A 26076-nucleotide genomic window follows, 5' to 3' on the forward strand; every position below is an offset into this window, starting at 1 on the left:
GAAAAGGACAGAAATAAAAAAGATTAATATTATTCTGATATTTTTGATATTGAGCTGGATTAAATATTTTTTTTAATTTTATTTGATAGTTTAGTTCATTCATTAAAATATCTACATACGAGTATACTTATAATAGTGCAAATTATTTGATAAAATCGGGACTTCCTACGGATTGAAACCTCGGCAAAAATGTTGAATATGTTAATAACTATATTAACGTCATAAGTCAGGTAGAAAAGAAAAGAAAATCGAGTGTAAACTTATAAGCCTTAGTGACACTTTTTTATATTCTTAAGATAAAGTAATTTTTTTTTTATATACGGGACAAATTACACAGATTGAGTTAGCCTCGAAGTAAGTTCGAGACTTGTGTTACGAGATACTAACTCAACGATACTATATTTTATAATAAATACTTATATATAGATAAACATCCAAGACCCAGGCCCAGGCCAGGATTCGAACCCGGGACCTCCGGTGTCACAGACAAGCGCACTACCGCTGCGCCACAGAGGCCGTCCTCACTTACTTTATATACTTATTACTTACTTACTTTTAGGTAGATACTTTGCCGGTCATTATTTTGTCATTCAACCTGATCAACAAAATTTGAACTCAATCGAACAATCGAAAGTAGGTTAAATTTAACTTGCAAGATTTAATGACAGATAGATACAGGTGCAGGTGTGAGCTTGTAATAACAACAGGTTACCGATAATTACTTAGATAGGTACGTATTATTAGAAAAATAGGGATCTTTTATTTTCTCACTAGATACTTAAAAATGCAATGTATAATGTATATGTATGTAAAACAATGTAATATAGGGTTTCATTTTGGTACTTATCTGTGTAGCCATAATCTGTTATTACACAATACCTACTTCAAATCAAATGAAAAGGCTAAGTACTCGTAGATTTAAGTTCTCAACATGATCCATCTGTGATTCCCTCCATAATAAGGCAGAGACAGTTATATATAACGGTTTAGTAAAGCCAGTTCCAAACGTGCGTAGGCGTAACTGTAATAACAAGTATTAATTAACTGACTCTTTATTATTTGCACCTTTTACAGCTGGCAGGTAATAAATATTTAAATAAATAGACCCGAATAAAAAAAGAAAAACAATCGACACATCACCTCGCCGACCTTATTCAAATTGCTGCTATTCGAAGCCGTCTAATTTGCTGCCTATAGGTAGGTTAAAAAAATACAATTGTTCTCGAACGCATTAATAAAAATACTATTCTAAATTCAAACGGCCCATTAACCGGTTCCCACGACCGCCATGTTGGCTCGTCCTCGGCCGCCATTGGTCGAGGCCGCGAGTTTAGAATTAGAATGTGTTGGCTTGTGGACCCCACCATTTTGCGAGCGGTAAATTATGTAGCCAGTTTTTTTTACGTTCGAATAGGAGCAGCTGTTTGACGCGGCTGACGTCGCCGATAGAAAAAAATAGAAGCAAAACCGTTTGTTGTTTACAGCCAATTATAACGCCCTTTGCCTTATATAAACTTGAAAAATGATCTTGTCTTGTTTTAGAGACGTAATAGTCCATGGTCATATTTGTAATAATGATTATTATACGTTCGTGAATAATGTTGTACCTATGAATAATGTTGTAAAGAGATTTTAATGACACAAGATGAAAACCTCATTGTAGTACACGCACGAATTCAATCTCCTTTTTTTCTTTTTTTATTTCTTAACATTAAATATACCTACAAAATTGAAAAAATCCCTAGATTTCAAATCGTGTGACTATACCCCAAATTTAACATTTCAGATTCCCATAGAAAAGTTCTTATTAGTTATAATTGCGCAGTCAATAAGTATAACAAGAAGTCAACTAAGTAACAGATAATAAAAGTAATGACAAGCGTTTCTTAATAAGAATCACTTAAATCATACAAAAATAATGTATTCCAGTTGCAAAATAGTTCTTATTGTCAACAAGTTTAAGGTTGCTCTTGCGTCACTTTTCCCTGACAATATCGTTTTTCCGGCCATTGTTAAGTCTTTTCAGTAATTATTAACTTAGGTAATGGAATAATTACTAAGGTTCAACTAAGATTTCCGCTTTTGTAAAACTTGCTTACATATTTATTAGGTTTTATTTTATGTCTAAGCAAATAAAAACATACATGTACTTATACCTAGTCTATACCCCTTACCCCTTAGTAACCAGACGCAAAAAACACATAATAATACATACATATGGACACGTCTATATCCCTTGCGGGGTAGACAGAGCCAACAGTCTAGAAAAGGCTGAATGGCCACGTTCAGCTATTTGGCTTAATGATAAAGTTGAGATCCAAATACTGACAGGTTGCCAGCCCATCGCCTAAAAAAGAATTCCAAGTTTGTAAGCATATCCCTTAGTCGCCTTTAACGACATCCATCATGGGAAAGAGATGGTGTGGTCCAATTATTTTTTGTATTAGTGCCGGGAACCACACGGCACGTAATAATTAAAATAAATAATCCTACATGATTGAGCCATAGGTACGGATGAACGTGGCCTTTCAGTCTTTTCAAGACTGCTGGTCTGTCTGCTCCGCAAGGAATATAAACGTAAGAAATAAATTTTTATAGGTAGGTAGGTATATAAAATAAATATTGATAAAGAATTTAGCGTTTAAAAATGACACGGGCTCAGAAATACCGGTTGCGTCACCTTGGATTTAGCTAATCAGGTCCACCTTGAGACGGCTCAGATTGTTTCACGTTTCTATGATGTGTATTTGTGCTAATAGACCTTTTTGTGTTGCTATTTTCAGGTATTGAGGTTAAGTCTTTTAAAATTAGTAAGAAATTACAATGACAAATTCTTTCCTCAAAGTATTTTACATAGTTATATAAGCCCTTAAATAAAATTTTAAAGAAATCAGATAAACTATGCAGTTTTGTAGATAATATGCCAATCCCCAAAATTATTCTACTAGACTGGAAAATAATTGGAAATTTATGGTTATGTTTTACGAATTTGGCAACATTTTTTTATAATCTCCGCAAAGCTGGTCCAAAAAAGTAACATTAAAAATCCAAGTTAACCCACGTGCCTATCAATTTTGTTTTTTTTTTATAACCCAAAAATACTCACAATGAAATTACACACGTCCTAAAGTATTATATTGGCGGTAAAATATCTTTTTATACAAATACTTACAACAAATTAATTTGCTGCTAAACTGAATATTTACCTCTCATTCAACCGTACTCATCTAAATAACTACCATCGCGTTTCAGATCCTAAGTTAATCTTACGCAAAATTTTTAATCTATCCTTTGTTCCATGAAGGTTTTTTTGAAACGGACAATTTTCTTGTCACGGCTGTTTCCTACGTCTAATTGTTGTTAATTGAGATTGTTATCACTATTTTGTTCGTAAGTCCATGTGACGGAATGTATTGGAGCGTTGCATAAGATTTTATTGACAGTAAAATACAAGGTTATAATTGCTCAGCTAAAGGTTTGAAATGTGTAAGGTTGGATTCAGAGTGGCGAGGCGCGCCATTGACTAGCGCGTTGTTAAATCAAAGTATCGAATTATAAAAAAAAAATATCGATTGATTAATAATAAATTATTATAGGTACTTATTAAGTTTTAAATGGTATACCTACAAAAAGCGAATTTATCGCCACCTTCAAAATAATAAAGCGGGTAGTATATACCTAGGTAGTTTTCATTTGTTAAAATGTCAGGTCAAGAGTACCCGAAATCCACGAGTTTGCATGAAGAGAGTTATGAATGTGGATGAAGCGAAAGAAGTATGAAGGAATCGTGGCAAGTGGAAAGATGTAGGTAGTTAGACTATTTACTAAGTACCTACCTATGTAATAAGTATTTCAATCCAAAAATAAATCTGTATTAAGTTGAATCGAGATGTGGTTTCGGAAGTTTTAAATAGGTTTAGTTTTCTTATATTTTCTTCTTTATACGAAGTATTACCCGTGCTTTCATAATCTCGTAATAGGTTAATAATAATTATATTAAAACGTCCGAACGTTTTAATATAATTATAATAATCCTATTGACGGAGGTATGAAACCAGGTGTTTATTTTTAGATCTCTCTAGAATTAGGTATCACAAAAGATATGGGTGTTTAACATCGAGAAAGCATTCAGTGAAAACTTATGGCTTAAATAGAATTGAGATTCAAATAGTGACACACCGATCGTTCAAAAGGATCCCAAGTTAAAAAGCCTATCCTTTAGTCGCCTTTGACGATATCCAAAAGAGATGAAGTGGTTCTATTATTTTATCTATTTGTGCCGGGAACCACACGGCACTCGATATGCTATTGCATATCTCCGTTCGATCATAAAGCCATACGGCTGAACGTGGTCTTTCAGTGTATTCAAGACTCTTGGCTTTGTCTACCCCGCAAGGAATGACCTACCTACCGATGTAATTCTATATCAGAAAAAAAAACGATAATTTAACAATATTTCGCCATTTTTCGTATTTTTAATACCTCATTAACTTTATCAAGACCGTTTTAATTATTTGAACGTATCAAATGACTTGAACTTATAATTATAAAATTATTATTAAAACTAGGTCTTTCATTCAGGTTAGTAACTTATTTAATTAACTTGATAATCTGTTTGGTTAAACATTTTCAGGACATAAAATTATTGTTAAAATTTCATAATATGTTTATCGTAAGAACTCAAATTTCGGAAATACCTACATGAGAGTGAAAATGTAATAAGTACCTACCTAGAGCAAACTAACTTTCGTAGAAAATCTTAATTAAGCTTATAAATACTAATAAATAAAAAATATATAAAAATAAAGCTTGGAAAGGGACTTGTGACTTTATTTAGGTAAACTAAGGGATAGGCCTTTAAACTTGGGATTCTTTCAGACGATGGGCTAGCAACTTGTCATTTTTTTTTAATAGGCACACATTCATCTAGTGCTTGCTTCCATACTGGTAATGTAGCGAAGATAAAACAGAGTGCCAGCTGGTTCTCTTCCCCGTGCGGATCGTAAAAGTCAATAAAGGAAGGACCTGTTTGGTTTCCTTCCACCCAAAGGTTGACTGGAAGAGATTGCTTTAGCGATAAGTCCGCCTTTGTACCATCTATATCTGCTTTGTGTTGTTCTGTATGTTTTCTCTTATGGTGCAATAAAGAGTTTTATCTATCTATCTATCTAAAGGAAAAATAATGATGTTAAAAGAAGAATCCCATGCTTTATTCCATTTTATTTAAACCATGTTTTCCACCTTACTTTAGGGAGCGTTTCTGTTTTTACAGCGATGCTCAAGACCACACGTGGATAACCTGTCTTTTTTTTCTGTTTTTCTTTTTCTTATGGTGCAATAAAGACTCTATCTAAGTAAAATAAGGATTCTTCTTTTAACATCATTATTATGCAATACAGCTGAACGTGATCTTCAAGTATTTTCCTGATTAAGAATCGACATAATATATATATTATAATATAGCACATATATATATATATATATATTGGCGGACTTAATTAAAGAATCAGAACTTAATTTAGAAGCATTATCTACCAGTCAACCATTGGGTCTGGCAGAGAACTTTATGTAAATTTATAAACTTTGAAAATAATCTTAGACATTTGAAATGAAGAGAAAAGTCGTATCTGATCAAGATCGTAACTTAAAATAGAGTAGAAAATTTATTTCCAAGTATTATTAATATCTATATTTTCTCTGAAATATTTAATTCAGTGTCTCGGCCTTGGCACCATTTGCAAAGAGGTCGTAGATCATGACGCATTTATTTTTTAAAAAGGTCATAGTGTGTCACAAAAGTAAGAGAGCCTGGAGAAGGGTATGGGGTACTTTTCATCCCGGTAAAAACTATCTATAATATATACCTAAGTACTTAAAATTTCTTTTGTTTATTATAATTCCGATTTAAGGCTAGCTACCTAAATCTCTAATTTCATCAGCAAACCATTTAGGTAAACGTAATCAACGCGTTGTAAGAGTTACAATACGTGATAGTGACGATAGGCTAGGAACCTCATTCTATGTCATAATATATCCCTTGCGAGGTAGACAGAGCCGACAGTCTTGAAAAGACTGATAGACCACCACCATAATTCAAATAGGTTGCTAGTCTATCGCCTACAAGAAGAATCCCAAGTTTTATAGCCATTCCTCTAGTAGCCTTTTACGACATCTATGGGAAAGGTATTAAGTGGTCCTATCTTCAAGTGCCGGGAACCACACGGCACATATAAAGACATATTGTATGTATGTACGTGTGTGTATATCGATGTCTTGCTACAACATCAACTTCTGTTCCAGAGTCCCGCGTCGGAGTCGGACAGTAGCTCAGTGTCCGGGGCAAAGAGTCCCGCCGGGGCGCCGCCGCTGCTGCATCATCTACTGCAGATGCAGCTCCAGGCCCAGAGTCCTCAAGCTATAGCCCAGGTAACCACAACCTTCCATACTCCTTGAACCAACCTCTTAGATGCAGTAGCCCACTTGTGTCTAAACCAGAAGATCACAAACTTCTGTTTCGTTGACTTGTTTCTTGACTGGGTAGTCCTAAGGGAATGCCCCTAGTACAGCCACTGTTGCATCATCTACTGCAGATGCAGCTCCAGGCCCAGAGTCCTCAAGCTATAGCCCAGGTAACCACAACCTTCCATACTCCTTGAATTAGCGTCTTAGATGCAGTAGCCCACTTGTGTCTAAACCAGAAGATCACAAACTTCTGTTTCGTTGACTTGTTTCTTGACTGGGTAGTCCTAAGGGAATGCCCCTAGTACAGCCATTGTTGCATCATCTACTGCACTGCAGATACAGCCCTTGGCTCAGGGTTTTCAAGCTATAGCCCAGGTAACCACAACCTTCCATACTCCAAGAACAGCCTTAAAGATGCAGTAGCTCATACATACATAAAATCAAGCCTTTTTCCCGGCTGAGAGTACATCTTTCCACTTGCCACGATCTCTGCACATTCCTTCGCTTCATCCACATTCATAACTCTCTTCATGCAAGCTCGGCGGTTTCGGGTACTCTTGACCTGACCCTTTACCAGGACGTCCTTAATTTGATCAAGATACGTTCGTCTAGGCCTTCCCACTCCGACCTTTCCCTCCACACTCTCCTTGTATACCTGCTTAGTCAACCTGAAAGCAGGTTCATCCTCTCCACGTGACCAAACCATCTTAACATACCCCTTTCTATTCCTGTAACTACATCTTCTTTCTCATCACAACATCCCCTTATCACGCTCACTTGTGTCTAAACCGGAAGACCACAAACTTCTGTTTCGTTGACTTGTTTCTTGACTGGGTAGTCCTTAGGAAGTACCCCTAGTAGAACCACTGTTGCATCATGTACTGCAAATGAAGCCCCACGCTTAGATTTTCAAGCGATTGCCCAGGTAATCACGACCTTCCATACGAGTATAATAAATCTTTGAGACGCAGTGACATTCTTACTTTTAGGCAGCCTTTTGCAATTTGCGTTATTAATTTTTACTATGTATTACGCAATCTTTTTAAAGTAGCCTTTTGGAAATTGCGTCAAAAATGTGTTCATTAGTAAAACCAAAGTATATTCACGAAAGGGAACCATTACAATACATGTCAAAAAAATTGTGTATGTGTATATGCTTTTATTGACAAAATTAAAAAAAATTAGGTAGAACATAAAATTAATTAATACGTAAAAGTTTTATGTTCGTCAAAAGATTCCCTGTGCCGTGATGATCAGTGACTTCCCTTAAGTACAATGAGTAATCTGTGCTGTGTATGCAAGGTATAAAAGTTTACTTTTTAAACAGAACAATCTTCAGTTTCAGCAGATGGTGGCAGCACTGGCGACCCTGGGCTCTGGTCTGATGCCGCCGGCTCTAACCCAGGTCATGCTGATGCAAAGACTGGCGCAGAACAGGCAGCAGACAGACAGGTTAGTAAACTTAAATCTCCTTTTGTAGTAAATTATTAATTTGACATTCTTAAACTTCAGCCTTTTTGTTCCTCCTGGCGTAAGTCCTGGCTACCTCCTCACCATTCCCATGGATGTCGTAAAAGGCGACTAAGGGATAGTTGATGAAGATCTCAGATTGAGTAGTTCAGATGACAAAGCGACTCTCGTCTGACCTCTGCAACCTTCGCAGAGAAACTTCACGTACATTGAATCATAGTTATACATCCAGTTAAATAAATAAATAAATAAATAAAATGTTTATTTTCAAAAACTCTTTACATAAGTAACACAGTTGTAGATTGGTGCCTCCTTTTAAGCTTTACGCCTGTGCCAGGAGACGCCGCTCTTCTATTAACTACACTACTTATAGCTAAAATATATATATATATATATTTAATCATTAAATTCTACTTTACAATTTACATACATACATACATACACATCATCACGTCTATATCCCCTACGGGGTAGACAGAGCCAACAGTCTTGAGAAGACTGAAAGGCCACGTTCAGCTACCTGGCTTAATAATAGAATTGAGATTCAAACAGTGACAGGCTGCTAGCCTGTCGCCCAAAAAAGAATTCCCAGTTTGTAAGCCTATCCCTAATATAATTAACATTATGTATAATAAAAGCAATGCTATCCTCTATTTCACCTTTTCCAATAAACTTTCTACCTCTTCATAACTAAGTGGTTTCAACCATTCCAATAGCTTATCTTTGCATTGGTGATATGTCAAAATATATATTTAATTGCCTGTTTATTTTATTGTACAAGACAGATGAGCTCTTCTCGAATTGTACGCTGGCAAATTGGGTATTAGTAATTGGGACATTTGCCACTATGTCTTTCCGTCTCTTATTTTGAAAGGACGTATTGTAAGACATAGATTTATGTTTTTTTAGTATCAGTTCTAGAATATATAATTTTCTAACCGTCAATATACCCGTGGTTTTATAAAGTTGTTCTGTAGGATATCTTTTTTTTTTAAAGTTGGCTACTTTTAGTAATGCTCGCTGTGCGCGTTCCACCGACAAGAATTTAGTTTTAAGCGCACCTCCCCAAACGGGGATGCAGTAAATTAGTACTGATTGCACTAAAGCTATATATATTATTGAGAGAAGATTTTTTGATTCTAAATTACTGTCCTTCCCAGGATTTGGAATCACATGTCGTAGTGTTTTAAAAAGCCAGATCAATTTTCGCACTCTATCCGATAATTGTTCCAAGTGCGCGTGCCATGATAACCTTTGATCTAATACAACTCCAAGATATTTAGTGGATGAAACTTTATCTATTTTAGTACAGTTGCAGTCGTCATCTGTTGAATCACAGGTATGTATTTTTATTTCAAAATCACCTTTGGGTTGTGTGCGGTTATTTAAAGTAAAGCAGATATATAGTTGCCCGAATATACAGGGTTTATCACGATGTTTTCCCTCACCGGGTAGACAGTCTCGAAAAGACTTAATAGCCACGTGGAATACAGTTCAGTTTAGTAATGGAATTGAGATTCAAATAGTTACAAGTTGCCAGTCCATTGCCTAAAAGATAAATCCTAGTTTATTAGGCTTTCCATTTTACAATCAGTATAAAAACACAAACTACAAGTACACTTTTTAATGTTCTTCACTACCAGACCAGCAAAGACATTTTCTATTATTCTTCCAATATATATTATGAACTAAAATGTAGTAATTTTACTATTTCTTAATTTTTAAAGTCACACGACAACAATGACCTTTGCCATGTACGGTCAAAACATTCCCATAGCCTTATCACAAACGATTTAGTAACTACGCAATAAATAATAATAATAATTCCGTCGCCAACTTCTCAATTTATCGATGTTTCGCTTCTATAACCTAGAAAGATATTTATGATACTAAAATCATATTCTGAACGCGTTCGCTCTAATGGCATTGAAATGTCCTATTTCTAGGCAAAATATCAAGGTTTCACAATATGTTATACCTTTATAGGATACAATATGCTGTGTGGTTCCCGGTATTTTAAAAAAGGACATCTCTTTCTCACCATCATATATCCAGTGCGGTTTTGTCATGATCCAATATGGGTGAGGTTCCACTGCAAAGGTTGCGGAGGTCAGACGGGAGTCGCTTCGTGTAAAAATCTGACTCTCCCAATCCAAAATCATCAAAAGGCGTTCCTCGGTCCTCTTCAGAGACTTGAGAATAAAACCGGGTTATCACCAGGAGGAAGAAAAAGTACTAAGTTAGAGAGCAAAGGTCTAAGCTATATTTTAGGTGGTAGGTATCAATGGTGGGTCTAAAGAAACAGTGTCAAAACAAGTCGAAACAGGTCTAGAGAAGCTGTGTTTTTATCGTAGTTACTGAGTTATCACACAGATAATTATACGATTTCAATTATATATTAATATCAAAACAATTGCCCGAGGGTCGACCGCAGAAGTGAGACCAAAGATCAAGTATAAAGTTTCGTTTGCGTCTGTCAAGGTTATTTTTATATATTCATATAAGAAATATTATCAAGTTTAAATTATTATTTAATTTGATTTAAATTAAATTTAAAATTATTTTAAATCTAGGTTGTTAACAACTATCTATGAATAGCAAAGTATTAAATTTTGTTTCCTTATGTCAAGGTTGATAATATTAAATGATCGAACTTAAATAAGAATTAAATTTGAATATAATTTCAGATTTTTGTAAATTTGTTGAAACCTTCTATAAATTGGTTGAACAACGAAGGTGACGCATCACATTTAAATTACTATATATGTATGTATACATCATACAGTTAACAACATAAGTACCGTATTCTTCTTTTAGTGACTGGAACGTGTCCTGTCTCTGTCTGCCCGCAAGGGATAAAGACGTGATTATATGTATGTAAAAGAGGACACTGACTTATTACCTAACAAAACAATGTAGGTTCCTTACGAGGTCTAGAAGTACACTAAGAGAGGATTTCCCGAAATTCTCGCGGGAACCTTAATAAGCGAGAATTTTAGTTTTACGCGACCGAAGCCCCTGGCAAACTCTGGATTCAACATACAAATAATCAGATATTAGTAATCGTATAACGAAATTTGAGCAAAAAATAATAGCATTCAATGAATGTAAATTTTCTTTTCGGTTTTGATAAAAATATTTATTTTTATACACCCCTTTGTAGATATATAAACATATTACATTTTTGTCTGTATCACTTGGCACGATTCCAACTAAGCAGATTCGTGCTCTATTGTTTCATTAAATCGTTTCAATAACATATACTGATGTTGTATTTTATCTTCATTCACTTAACATAAGTTCAGGGTTTGATACCGTGCCAGAACGACTTTCCTTGCCAATTCGATATTTAGGTAATGTATCGATTTAAAATATCATTTTTACAGTCAATAAATAAATACATACGTAATAAATACATACATATAGACGAGACAAATTACGCAGATTGAGTTAGCCTCGAAGTAAGTTCGAGACTTGTGTTACGAGATACTAACTCAACGATACTATAATAATAACGAATTTATAATAAATACTTATATAGATAAACATCCAAGACCCAAGCCAATCAAAAAAAGTTCTTTTCTCATCATGCCCTGGCCGGGATTCGAACATAGTGAACATAGTGTGTGCCAATAACTACTCATCCCGCGGTAATTTTTGATTAAAAAATTCAATGACACATGATCGAAATGATCTTGGCAAAGGTTTGGTCCAGACAGAAGTCGCTTCGTGTAAAAACCTGACTCATGGTCAAAAGCGCATCCCGGACTTCTCTTCAGAGAGGTGAGGATGCGATCGGGATTACCGCCAGAAGAAAGTCTTGATCAAATTAAGGACGTCCTGGCAAAGGGTCAGGTCAAGAGTACCCGAAACTGCCGAGCTTGTATGAAGAGAGTTATAAAAGTGGATGAAACGAAGGCAGTATGCAGAGATCGTGTCAAGTGGAAAGATGTAGTCTCAGCCTACCCCTAAGGGAAAAAGGCGTGATTTTATGTACGTATGTATGTAAGAAGTGATTTATTTTATTTTTTTATGATCATAAACTAAATTTATATTCAACCAATTTTCAAAATATCTGTTAATGTAACAGAGGCCAAAGTCTATTCATATTTATGAAAATAATCGAGTCAGTCTCGCCCACAAATTTAAATACGTTAAATGGAAACCGTTCATTGTTCTAATTGCATTTAGGACGACAATTACTGCAATATATTACTTGACTAAAGTTGTACAAACTAAACTAACCCTTTATTTTTAGTATATTGACTTGCTAGAAGTTACACATTTAGTTGCTTGAGTATACAGGTTCTGTCTTAGACAATTTGTTTTACCGAACTGTTAAATTTGACTTAGATAGTTTTAGTCGAAAAACATACATTCTTTATCTTTTAGGCCTTGATAGAGCCAATAGTATCTTAAAGATTAAAATGCCACTTTCATCACTATAGCTTAATGATAAAATTTAGTCGAAAAAGGCCTATTAATAAATAAATAAATATATACGGGACAAATTACACAGATTGAGTTAGCCTCGAAGTTAGTTCGATACTTGTGTTACGAGATACTAACTAAATATAGATAAACATCCAAGACCCAGGCCAATCAGAAAAGGCCGGGATTCTAACCTGGGACCTCCGGTGTCACAGACAAGCGTACTACCGCTGCGCCACAGAGGCCGTCAAATAGGCCATCAAAAGTATCAATTCTATCCATAATTTACAATTTGGAATGTTGCATTTAGATATTGCATATACAAATGATCTACATTATGTATAAATTGTGTTGGTATATTCATTCATTCATTTATATAATCACGTCTATATCCCTTGCGGGCTAGACAGAGCCAGCAGCCTTAAATGACTGATAGGCCACCTTCAGCTGTCAGGCTTAACGATAGAATTGAGATTCGAGTAGTGACAGGTTGCTACTATGTAGTTGTTGGTATATTAAGGTTCAATACTATTGAAAGTATGTGTAATACTGCAGAGCAGTACAATCGATATAATCAAATAGTGTTGTTCCATCCATGTTCGATATTAATATCGATAGTATCATCATCAAAACGCTATCGAAAGCTGACTATCGAACGGCAACACTAAATCGATGTGTTACATCCAAAACTAAATACATTCACTTACTCCCCATTGAATTGAACACAATGTCTTCAGATAGGCAGCGACATCGTTTCGCGAAACTCAATAATGAATAGGAATGTCTAAACGAGTGACACCCTTTATGCGGACTGCGGGAATACTTAGAGAATAGATTTTGTGATGCCTATAGGCTCCAAAGAGCATGTAGAATTCAGCTTAGTATGCGGCCTGCTTTATTTATGACGTGACATGTGAATGTCGGCTTTTTCTGAGTAATGTACGTTAGTTTGAGTGGTCGTGCGGTAAAAATATATACATACATACATATGATCACGTCTATATCCCTAGCGGGGTAGACAGAGCCACCAGTCTTGAAAAGACTGATAGGCCGCGCTCTGCTGTTTGGCTTAGTGATAGAATTGAGATTCAAATAGTGACAGGTTGCTAGCCTATCGCCTAAAAGAGGAATCTCAAGTTTATAGCTTATCTAAAGCTATAAGCCTATCCCTTAGTCGCCTTTTACGACATCCGTGGGAAAGAGATGGAGTGGACCTATTCTTTTTGTAATGGTGCCAGGAACCACACGGCACTATAAAAAAAGCGGTGAAAATATCGTGAAGAAACTCGTTCAAGCAAATGGATGTGTAATCATGATCCTACATATATGGGTTTCGGAGGTAAGAGGGAATCGCTTTGCATAAAAACTTGACTTATCCAATATCAGGATCATAGTCAAAGGCGCACCCCGGGTTCCTCACCAGATAGGTAAGCATGTAATCGGGAATAACGCCAAGGGGAAGATTTACATGACGTCATGAAAGAGCGGCAGTGGACGAGACCTTTTCTATCACACTCGTAAGGGGTTCAAATTGGGGGGAAAATACTGTGACATCACTAACGTCAAACACCAACTGTCCAATCATCGCAAAGAAATTGACGCGCTCAGCCAATAGCAGCGAAGAATCTAAATCGCGCTAGCAAAGATTTCACGAGTTGACGCATAAATACAACCAGCGACTCAACATCGTACCTACCTATGTCGCGCGGTTCATAACACCAGCTTAGCGGAAGATCAAGATCTTCTACACATGCGCTTTGGAAGCGGTAGTAGTTATAATTAGATTTAAGTGATGTGACGTCAATTAGTGATACCTTGTATCCAATTTTGAAAATAAATCTATTCTATTCTATCTTCGTGGCGGTCGGGCCCTAAGCATCGCTTCCTACAATACAAAACTAAAACCCTCAATTCTCTACAGACAACCCGATGTGGAGAAAGCGCCAACACCGTCGTCTCCGACCCTGGCGGAACAGCCCCTAGACCTGAGCGCCAAGTCTACCTCCAGCACCAGCGGCACCCCGCCTCCTGACTCCAAGATCCTGGATAATAGGTAAGATAAAGTTTAACATACACACATACATACATATCATCACGTCTATATCCCTTACGGGGTAGACAGAGCCAACAGTTTTAAAAACACTGAAAGGTTCAGCTATTTGGCTTAATGATAGAATTGAGATTCAAATAGTGATAGGTTGCTAGCCTGTCGCCTAAAAAAGCATCCCAAGTTTGTAAGCCTTAGTCACCTTTTACGACATCCATGGGAACGAGATGGAGTGGTCCTATTCTTTTTTGTATTGGTGCCGGGAACGACACGGCATAAAGTTTAAGTATTTAAAAAAAATGATACCAACTGTAATAATGAATAGTGAGTTTTAACTTCTTTGCTGGTTGGTTTGGTAGCTCAAAATAAATAAGGCGATACCAGCACTTGCTTCTTTTGCAGCGAAAATTGTAAAAGCCGATCAAGGAAAGAGCTAATTAACTTGAGATTATTGTTTTCCATATCCATATAATCACGTCTATATCCCTTGTGAGGTAAACCTAATGATAGAATTGAGATTCAAATAGTGACAGGTTGCTAGCCTATCGCCTAAAAGAAGAATCCCAAGTTTATAAGCCTTTCCCTTAGTCGTGTTTTACGACATCCACAGGAAAGAGATGGAGTGAACCTATTCTTTTTTATATAGGTGCCGGGAACCACTCGGCACATTTTTGTTTTATGAGCTAGATTATTATCTATGTCTACCCCGTAAGCGTGCGTGCGGTTACATGATGGGATGTGTGTAAATTTATTGAAAATTAAAAAAAAACTGCCTGAACGTGAGTTAATTATTATTTATATTGTCTTTTTTAAACAAATTTTAAGGGGTGTCATGATTTTCATTATTTCCCTGTCAACCAATTAAATAGTTAGTCAGTTAATTAGTTTGAGTTAAATAATGCATTCTAATTATTTAGTTACTAGCCAATACACAAAAATATTTTTGTTTTCTGTTCATACACAAAAAACGGCTGAGCAGATTTTGATGAATTCTAGCACAATACAAATAAATTTAAGACAGCCAAAGGCAGCCTTTATCATCCAATTATAGAAGCAGACGAATTCGCGAACACAAACTAGTCGAATCAAATCTATTTGGGATCCACGTAAATTTGAATAGGCCAATTCCGATTTGGTTAATGCGTTTAGATAATCCAGTCCGTATGGTAATACCTATTCACTAATTTGCCGGATTACTTAAGATTAACTGTTATGACTTTAGTTATGATCTAGGACATACCTGAGACCTAGTCAGTAGCTGAAAGTGCAGGAACCCAGAATTCGTCTGAGACTATGACCCTATGCCGTGTGGTTCCCGGCACCAATACAAAAAAGAATAGGACCACTCCGTCTCTTTCCCGTGGATGTCGTAAAAGGCGACTAAGGGATAGGATTACAAACTTGGGATTCTTTTTAGGCGATGGGCTAGCAATCTGTCACTATTTGAATCTTAATTCTATCATTAAGCCGAACAGCTGAACGTGGCCATTTCAGTCTTTCAAGACTGCTGGCTCTGTCTACCCCGCAAGCGATACAGATGTGATTATATGAATTGATGAAAAAATATATACTCAAAGGGTCTGGCTAGATTTATCGCTTCGATACAGAAGTACCTACGTACTAACGTATACCTAGACATGAATGATGGTCAATTATATCCCAATTGTGAAATTAGGCAATGGTCCGTATTCCGACTGACCAGCCGTCAAATTGAGGCCGACATAATTGGTATGAGACGTGACTCAGTCAGATCAGGAGCTGAGTTTTAAACCCTACGTTTACTTTTAAATCTGTGCGGGAAAAAATAGCAGCTGGCTCAAACTATGTTTTTTTTCAACTTCTTTGATGATGAGATGGGCTAGCAACCTGTCACTGACCATGGATGTCAATTCCATCATTAATCACGTCTATATCCCTTGCGGGGTAGACAGAGTCAAAAGTATAAATATGACTGATAAACCACGTTCGAATGTTTTCAGCGGCTTAATAACAGAATTGAGATTCAAATAGTGACAGGTTGCTAGTCCATCGCCTAAAAGGAGAATGTAAGAGGTTAAGAAATTAATATGTTTGAATAGGATCCTAAAACATTATGTCAGTCTCGAACTTACTTCGAGGCTAACTCAATGTGTGTATAAAAAAAAAATTGAACACTCGTTTGAGATGGCACAATAACTATTTGCAACTGTAATTGTATTTATTTGTGCTATTAGGATCACATAACTAGTTGTGCATATCAGTTGGTAAAACGTGGACCTGGTTAAAGTATAAATCTCAAAAAAAGCATGCCACGATTCTCTGTTGCATACAAAATAAAAATTCACATGGCCAACAATATCCACACTGTAAACGGAATTGCGTTACAATATGCCATTTTATAACTAGGAAAATTATATCATCCAGGAAAACTTGTCGCAATTTCCCTCGGCGTCCCACCATACCGAATTGGCCATAACCCAGACCGCTCACAATCCAACTTCCTAGACTTAGGGTCTTATTACACAAACAATGAAATGCGAATGGTCTCATTAAGTAGCGAAAACGAAACGCCTTTGCCCGGGGTCGATGAACCTTTGACAGCTGACGCCATGATGGATTGGTGGCCATTTTGTGTTATTGCAATCGGATAGTGTCGTTATTTCCTATTTTGTTACATGTAGTTGGTTATTTCATTCGATTATGGGATATGTTTAATTTGCCTCCGTTTTCTGTTATAACTGACCATCTGTTGGTTTAAATCATTGAATCTAGAGAAGTTATACTGTGATAGTTAACGACAAGTTTATTATCAAGACAACGTTCAGCTGTTTGGCTTAAGAATGGAATTGAGATTCAAATAATGACAGGTTGCTATCCCATCGCCTCAACGAAGAATCCCAATTTCAAGTTCCCGGCACCAATATAAAAAAGAATAAGACCATCCATCTTATTTCCCATGGATGTCGTAAAAGGCGACTAAGGGATAGGCTTATCAATTTGGGATACTTATTTAAGGCGATGGGCTAGCAACCTGTCGCTATTTGAATCTCAATTCTATATTATAAAGCCAAGCTGAACGTGGCCTACCAGTCTTTTCAAGACTGTTGGCTCTGTCGTCTATATAGAAGTGACTATAAAATAAATAAACAATATTTACATATACGTATGTGTAATTAAACAATTTTTAAGCAAATACACACAGGTACGGGTCAAAACATAACCTCATTTTAAGAAGTGACTATCAAAACGGTTCCTGAATGATCGATTTATTCACTATCGCAATATAGTTTGATGTAAGCGCAAAATATACATGGATTTCAACACAACAAATAGAGAAATGGGCTGTACGATAATCCGTTTTGCAAGACGTCGCCGCCCGAACGTTGACACTGAGATAATGACAGGAGCACTGACCTATAGCAACGAGTTTATTTTAAAAATATGTTTAAAACACACAATTATATTACACAGATATAAAATCCGGAATATTGCTATGTATGAAATGACTAAGGATTGTACAGGCATACAAACATTTCTACTATGTGAGACTCATTTGACTCTCTTTACCTCGTAAGGGTTAAAGACGTATGTATATTTATGAATGCGAGTACTATACTATCGGGCCGTTTTAAATAAATACATACATATAATCACGTCTTTATCCCTCACGGGGTAGACAAATCCTACAGTCTCGAAAAGACTGTAAGGCCACGTTCAGATAAATGGCTTAATAATGGAATTGAGATTAAAATGTGTGTAATTCAAATCGCTGAAGGTATTTATTTTAATTGTAAAAACTTTAGTTAGTTACCTTAAACGCGAATTTACGTAGGTAAATGAAATGTTACGCACAGAACAAAGCAGAGCGTGTCTACCCCTTGACGCGCCGATCGTACTCTGCTCTGTGGTGATAAGCGTTCCTTGACATTCCAGACGTAAATTACTATGAAACTCTTATCAGTGGACTGATTACGTACAGTCCTTTTATTGACACTACAGGATAAAGAGGGGTGTTATAGTTGTGACGTGTTTGTGTAAAATTAAAAAAATATAATAATTTTTATTCGAATAAATACGTTTTCTGTCAAAATGTTAATGAATAAAAAAATGCTTTTAAAAAAAAATCACTTTTATTTTATGAGCATATTTTTAACGGAAATGAACTCGTGCAAACATCATGAAAACTCTGTTCTTTAGATGATATAAATGACTGGAATGCGAAATAATAATTGATGATCCTTAATCATATGTCCTCAAATAAACTGAAGTAGATAATTCAGGTATGATCGATAACAAAAGTGGTTGCACAAAATTGAAAAATTTATGCCTAAAATGACATACATTTTTCAATTTTTTTTTTCAAAATAAATTTACTCACTTTTTGAATTTCGACTTATTTGCTTCGCTACCTAATTTAACATTGTTTTGAACATAACCTAGTAGTTCCAAGTAGGGTAAGGTTACTATGAGTGCCTAATAATAACCCTAAATAAATAAATAACCCTAGAGATTTCGAATCCAGCACTTACTTATAAATTCCATCAAACTATTAATTATTCTTATCGCCATTACGACTTGAGCAAAAGTGAACTTTGGCAAAGACAAGATGCGAATTATATACATTTACATATAACATATTTATCCCTCACGGGGCCACAAAGCCAGCATTCTCTAAAAAAACTCGATAGCCCTATCAGTCGAATTAAATCAAGCTTAATGATCGAATTGGAACGAGATATTAACAGCCCAAAAAAGCCTCAAGTTTTAAAAGCCTTGCCCCTGATAGACTTAAACAGTGACAGAAGTAAGGCAGCTGCCTAACTTCTTCCAGCTGGAACACACGATGTTTTTCCATCGCTACTATACCAGCGTGGAAGATCCGAATAACATCGATATTATACACAATAGCAATCGATAACTGAATAAATTCATTCGGCGAGCCGCGATCTGGGTCGTATGACTCTCCAAAACAAATAAAAATGCAACGATAGCAGCCGGTGCATCGACCTTGCATCGAAAGCAGCCCATGCTGAAATGAAATCTACACTCATTATAATAAAGTACAAAATTCCCGACGAAACTCATCGAAAAATAAGAAAGCTAGATGAAACTGAAGACGCTGAGAGAATACAAACGATTTTAGACTTAAAACTGAATGTTTACGTTCATTTTTTGAGTGGACAGTGAATGGATGAAGGGTGATAAAGATGTGTTCACAGCGGTCGGTTATCGACATATGGTTAGAATAAATATTTCTTACTTATCTCATATGAATAGTATCGTAATGGCCGATTGTGATGACCACACGACGTAATTTGGGTGTGTCCATTTATGTGACGTTATAAAGCTACTCGTTAATAAGTTTCCGTGGGTTTAATCGTTTATAGTAAACTAACGGGCTTGCATAGACATATTAATAAAACAATTGGGAATCATACGTCGATTTTATGGTTTACTATTAATTGTACGACATATTGAACGTGGTAGATTTATGATACAGTGTGTATAGCGGTATAGAATACTTCTTAGTTTCACTGACAATACTACTCGTACCAGGCATCAACATTTCTACATACTTATTCGGATTTATACTAATTATAAGTATGATCACAGAATGCAGTTTGTGAGTACGTTCCTACAAAGATTTTCATAAGGTTATAAAACCTAGGTAATTAACTTCTTATGGCAAAACAGATCTAGTTTCCATCGACAACAACCTTTGGGTAGAACGCCATTATGTCGAATTGATACAGCGGTTTTTCTATATTTTATTATGTTCTTGTCGTAGGTTAAAGCGCACAGCCCTCGACAGTGCCGGCAACAGTCAACGGCGATATACCGAGGACGAGCTGCAGTCTGCCCTCCGCGACATCCAGTCCGGCCGGCTCGGCACCCGGCGCGCCGCCGCCGTGTACGGCATCCCCAGGTCCACTCTCCGCAACAAAGTCAACAAGTTCGGCCTCCACGTCGACCAACACGACTCTGAACCCGACAGCGACCCCGAAAGATCAGACTCACCCCCATCTGTCATCCTCAAAATACCAACATTCCGACCACCCGAGGAAAACAGCTCTTCCCCGGCCACCCCCGTCACCACTCCCGTCACGCCCATCACCCCGATGATCCCACCTCCGCAGCCCCCGGTCAATCCCTCCACACATTTGCCAGCCTTCTTCGCCGATCCGCCGAATCATCAGCATCTCTTCACTTCCATCAATGATGTCATAGTGAGGAGCATCAGCCAGAAATTCCAGCAGCTCCCTGACAGACCGCCGCAGGCCAGCGATCTTCAGTTCATGCGAGCGCCGGACAGACACGTCTCCGTTATCAAAACTCCTCCGGAGAATCAGAGGAACTATCCGGCTCCGAGCAACTCCAGAGCCCAAACTAACAACAACGGTCAGCCTGCAGCTGGAGGGAAAGGAACGCGACCTAAACGAGGGAAGTATAGGAATTATGATAGGGACAGCCTCGTAGAAGCTGTGAAAGCGGTGCAGCGAGGGGAAATGTCGGTACACAGAGCCGGTTCTTATTACGGTGTGCCGCACTCTACACTGGAATACAAAGTGAAAGAGCGGCATCTCATGCGGCCGAGAAAACGCGAACCGAAACCTCAGCAGGACATAAAGCCACAGCCACCGAAGCCTCAGCCTCCGAAACCGCCGACGAAGCCCTTCTCCAACGGCCTAAATGGACCGGAGACATCCGGGTATCCGCCGAGCTACCCGTTCTGGCCGAACGCCGGCTTCCCGCCGCCATCGCCGGATTTATACGCATCACACATGATGCGACGGCTACGCGAAGAAGCGCCTCCACCGGCGAATGGATCGTTTCTGGAAGGCATCATCAGGTCGAGTCTTGAGCGGCCCCGCGCTGCGCTACTACAGCAGCTAACAGCGGATCCTCGGCCGCCGATGCCATCATCAGAAGCGCCCAGCTTGCTTCGGAGGCTGGCCGGTTCGCCTGCAGACGATGGGCCGCCTGCTCGACGTCCTCGGATGGATAATGCGGATCTAGCGGCGGATATCCGTGAAACGGTGCAGCGGCTGCGCGCCGACAAGCTGCGGCCACGCAACGGCACGCCAACGCCGCCGAGTGCCGCGTCTCCGCCGCTCGCGCCGCTGGACGCGCCGCTGCCCGCTCCGCTCGCCGCGCCGCCCGCCGCGCCGCCCACCGCGCCGCCGGACCGCGCCTAGTACTGGCGACTGCTGCGCCCGTTCCAGTGACGTGACTCTAGTGTTAACTCCTAGTGCTGGTCGCCCGGATTGAGAGCCGCGCCGAGACTCCGATCTCCTCAGCCTTGTGATAATATAATGTAAAGTACATTCCGTTGGGAGAGGCGCGCATCCGTGCCGACTCGTTCGCTCCGTATCCGCCGTGTCCGAACCGGACGCATCGCATCGCGACTTAGTGTGCAATAGAACGTTTGATTCTTCATACAAACTCACGCATTATTTGTGTATACTGTTGTAGTGACAATAACGTTAGTTACAGGCTTTTATTCGTATTTTGCAGATCGACTGGGTTGGATCAGTTCGCGTTACATTTTCATACTCTATGGTATTGCCGGTTTACGTTTTGCTTCCCTCAGCCCAGACTATCTCTCACAGTTTATCTACACATAATCACCAAATATCACAATAGTTACCTAAAAGTCACAACCAGTTCAATGTACCACAGCTTTACTTATGCAATATCGCAATAAAACTAAATACAGTTAGTTCACGAAGATCGGATATTTCGGATGACGTGGCTGTGGCATCCATTGTATCCATCGAAAATGCTTTTTCGTATTAAGTAGTTTCGTTTCTAAGAGACAGATGAATGACGTTAATTTGAGTAACGTTACAATTGTATCGTTTCAATAAAAAAAAAATACTGGTAGGATCTAGGATACCACAGCGACACAAGGATTGTACAAAATTTCTGCAAAACAGGAGCCTCGATTTTTGACCTTGTTTTAAGTAAAAGACAACCAAAAGTTAACGTTAAAAAATTAAATATTTAAATAATTTTAAGTAAATAAAAAAAAAAACAATGTAACAAATTAAATATAAAGCTAGCTATGAGTGTAAATGTTATCGATTTTTAAGTGAACTATTGCAGATTTTGTGCGTGTTTTTTATAATTAGATAGGTAATATATTGAATGAAATTATTAGTGCTATATGCGTAGAACGGTTTTCGTGCCGTCTTTTTCTAACGCGAGATTAATGAAAAGGACAGTAGTACAGTTCGGACTTATGTGCAATTATTATTTTGTAAAAAATAGTAATTTAACTGTGTCTAAGCTAGCACGTGGTTTTCCATATTACTGAATGTGATATTTAGGTATTACGGACGGGTGCGGTTTGCTTGCCGACTGCGGGCCCCTGGCCTAGGTGGACCTACATACCTGTATGTACGTCTAGTGAACTTATATATATATATTTTATGTACTCGATTATTGTATCTTAAGAAGATATATCCTTATTTTTCAAGGTCCAAGTTTTAAATGTTTTATCGACTATACAAAAGTGTGAATAATCATTATTATATTCTTGTCAACTTTAAAAATTATTATCCCAAAAATCCTCAAAAAAAAAAAATTAAAGTAATTGATATCTTCAAATTTGTGAAATTTTTTGGTGTTCAATCAAAATATATTATTGAAATACGAGATGAAAAAAAATGTATACGCTCTCCCAAGATAAATTTAGGTGAAAACTATTTGGATAAAAATATCATACGATAGGTATTGTAAGTAATGTGTACATGTGCGCCTCATGGAAATTAAGAAGTCTTTGTATTATGTATGTAATTAAAATATACATATATTATATACAAGTTATAAAAATAATGTCGTACATTTTCCTTCGGAGACCACGGATCGTGCAAAATAGGTAGAGGAGCCACTCGATACTTCGGTCTTAGCTTGAATCCACGGACTGAAACCTTATTCAAATTTAGAAAAAATTGTAAAGAAACGATATCCAAATCATAATACATATCCCGTACGTCGAAATGTCGAGTGTATTCTCTTACAAAAAAAAAAAAAACAAATTTTTATATTCAAAATTTTAAACTAGTCGATAGCATCTTTCTCGTTCATTTCTCTGTGCATAATTTTTGACGTCTTTTTAGCATTTATTAAGAAAAAATCGTTCTATATTAAACGTTATGTGCATTTATCTATACAATGTTTTTTACATTGTATTTATGGTGAAAATTGTGTCATGTTCACTACAGCCCCACCAGACCGCATTTCGAATCAAATCCGAGAGAAAATTAAAATTAAATAACGAACAACATTTTTTCGAAAATACGTACACTAAATGTGTCGCGCCTGGCATTTGTTGATAGCTTAAAAACGGTTATTTTGTGTAAGTTTGTACAGAATTATAGGATGGGACATTTTGCAAAGATAACCTAGATATTAATGAACATTCCGTTTAGAATGTTACTAGTTTTTTTTTTAATTATAATATGAAAAAATATTTTTTTCACATCGGGAACAAATTATGTTGTTTAATCTTATTTTGTAACGTTAGTTAATTTTAAGTGGCTTTATTTTAATAACCCTATATTATGATTATAATATTATATTGAGATGTTAAACATGTCATTGTTTTTGTGCAAAGTGTTTGGGGTTCGAACCCGGTTTAAGAGAGATGTGACTGATATGTAGTAGATAACGCCGAGTGGCAACAGGTCTGTACAAAGGTATACGCCGCCTTAACACTTAAAATGTTATTTCCATTGGTCTCATTTCGTTAAAATAATCGCCTGCGCAATAAAAGTAGCTAATTTCTACGAGTTTACACTAATGCTGAATCCAAAGCAATTTCCGCGAAGCCGATTTATTTTTAATTTTAAAAAAGGCGTGTTTTCATTACAAATACATACTTTAATATGTAGGTACTGCCTCAGATTAAATGAATACCTCATTATAAATAGAAGACATTGAGTGTTACAATTATACGACAAAAACAAAATTTGTATTTTTCACAGATAAAAATAAATTCTGTCACAAAATTGAGAGTGACAACATTTGATACACATTTGAGCTTGACAGTACGAAAACATGCTTTTTGATGAGACCATTGGGTTTATTAGTGAATCATTTTTATTGTATATTGTTCAATCATTTTTCCACATAGTTTAAGAATTTTAGTTAATACACTAGTGTAATTTTCAATTTATAGGTAGCAGGTAGTGATTCTTTCATATTTTGTTAATTTTTTTTCGTAAATGTAATAAATCTGCGTAAGGGTTAGGTTAGGATCTTGAACGGTCTACGACGGTCCAGGAACAAAAAGACAATGAAGAGAAATTGCATTTTTAATTAAACATTAAGATTCCGCGAGATTTGTGAATGTGTTTCTTATGAGTGCAGACCAACTTTTCCTTTGGCAAAAACATTACGCCTATTTTTTTTAATTTTAATTGCAAAAAGAAATCATATAATTATATTTAAAAAAAAAAATAGATTTGTTTTTCACTTATTATATTATGTTCTTATACATTAATTAAAATTATGAAAAACTGCGTGAGGTTTTCGCCATATGGAATCTATAAAAGACAGCCAGCCGTTAACTCTAAGCATTCAAACTTAAAGATTGTCTAATACTTGTGACTTTGTACAATTTAGTACAATTTGAACTACTTAAGTGATTTGACTTTTGTTTTTTTCTTGAACTAACAATTGTACAGTCAAATGCACAAATACTATTTTATATCTATGTTTATGAAATATTTTATGTCTGAAACATTAAGATAGTGTTTATGCATTTGGCTGTACATCGGACATTTTCAAACATTCATTACAAAATATCTAGTAGACTTTATAATTAAACAATTATTTTCAATTTGAAATTGAAAAATTAACGTCTCTTTATGTAAGTTTCACTTGATTGTCACATGTTTTCTTTTTAAACCTGTATTTTCTAGACGGTTCATTTGACACATGAATTTTTGTATTATTACCACAATTATTGTATTCTAATGTCAATCATCGTACGACTGCTACAATGATTGACTTATTATTATTGAACATTTAGAATTATCGTGGAATGAATACAATATTGAGACAGAGATGTAACAAATCTCTTTACTTTTTGTAAAAAAAAATGTGTACAACAAAAGCATTTAATTTTAGACATATTAAATGTAATGTTATCATTATTAAAAGGTTAGTATAAATTCAACTTATACGGTATTTATAACAATATAAAAATAAACGCTTAATGAAGCACATCACATGCTGAGGAACTATTCTTCGTTTTGAGAAGGTTTCTTTGCACCGTTGTATGTTACTTGTGATTGGACTTAACATCTTAAATTCGGTAATGGACCAATGTATAAAGATAGGCGCTGTTACTTTATAATGAAGGTCTTATGTTTTTTAATAATATATAAACAGCTAAAGGAGCTAACTGAGATCAAATTATAATATTGTTATTTAATTATTGAGTACAAGTTTTAATGGAATATTTTTTTTTTCAATATACCTTACTCGCCTCTATTTTTTTGTTATTTTGTTCCTTTAGTTTTTATTATTATTGTTTAGTTTTCATAACAGATAAATAGGCGATTGCGTTAATTTTAACAACTCATTTATAATTATTTTTTATTAATAAATTATGAATATTATATATTTTTCACTTCCTCAGTAAAAAGTGATGTTCATAGGTTTATTATTGTTCTTCC

General features: G+C 36.4%; 1 protein-coding gene across 1 annotated transcript in view; it reads left to right on the forward strand.

Moving 5' to 3' along the window:
• The window catches only part of LOC106133017 (mushroom body large-type Kenyon cell-specific protein 1), a 152909-nt gene extending 131324 nt beyond the window's left edge, over positions 1–21585 (forward strand). The window contains exons 4-7 of the mRNA XM_060950883.1: positions 6301–6426; positions 7802–7914; positions 14285–14416; positions 20178–21585. Coding sequence (XP_060806866.1) covers positions 6301–6426; positions 7802–7914; positions 14285–14416; positions 20178–21585 — 1779 coding nt within the window. The remainder of the gene's footprint in view (positions 1–6300; positions 6427–7801; positions 7915–14284; positions 14417–20177) is intronic.
• Positions 21586–26076: the final 4491 nt, after the last annotated feature.

Source organism: Amyelois transitella, chromosome 23, assembly GCF_032362555.1.
Source record: "Amyelois transitella isolate CPQ chromosome 23, ilAmyTran1.1, whole genome shotgun sequence".
NCBI classification, from domain to species: domain Eukaryota; kingdom Metazoa; phylum Arthropoda; class Insecta; order Lepidoptera; family Pyralidae; genus Amyelois; species Amyelois transitella.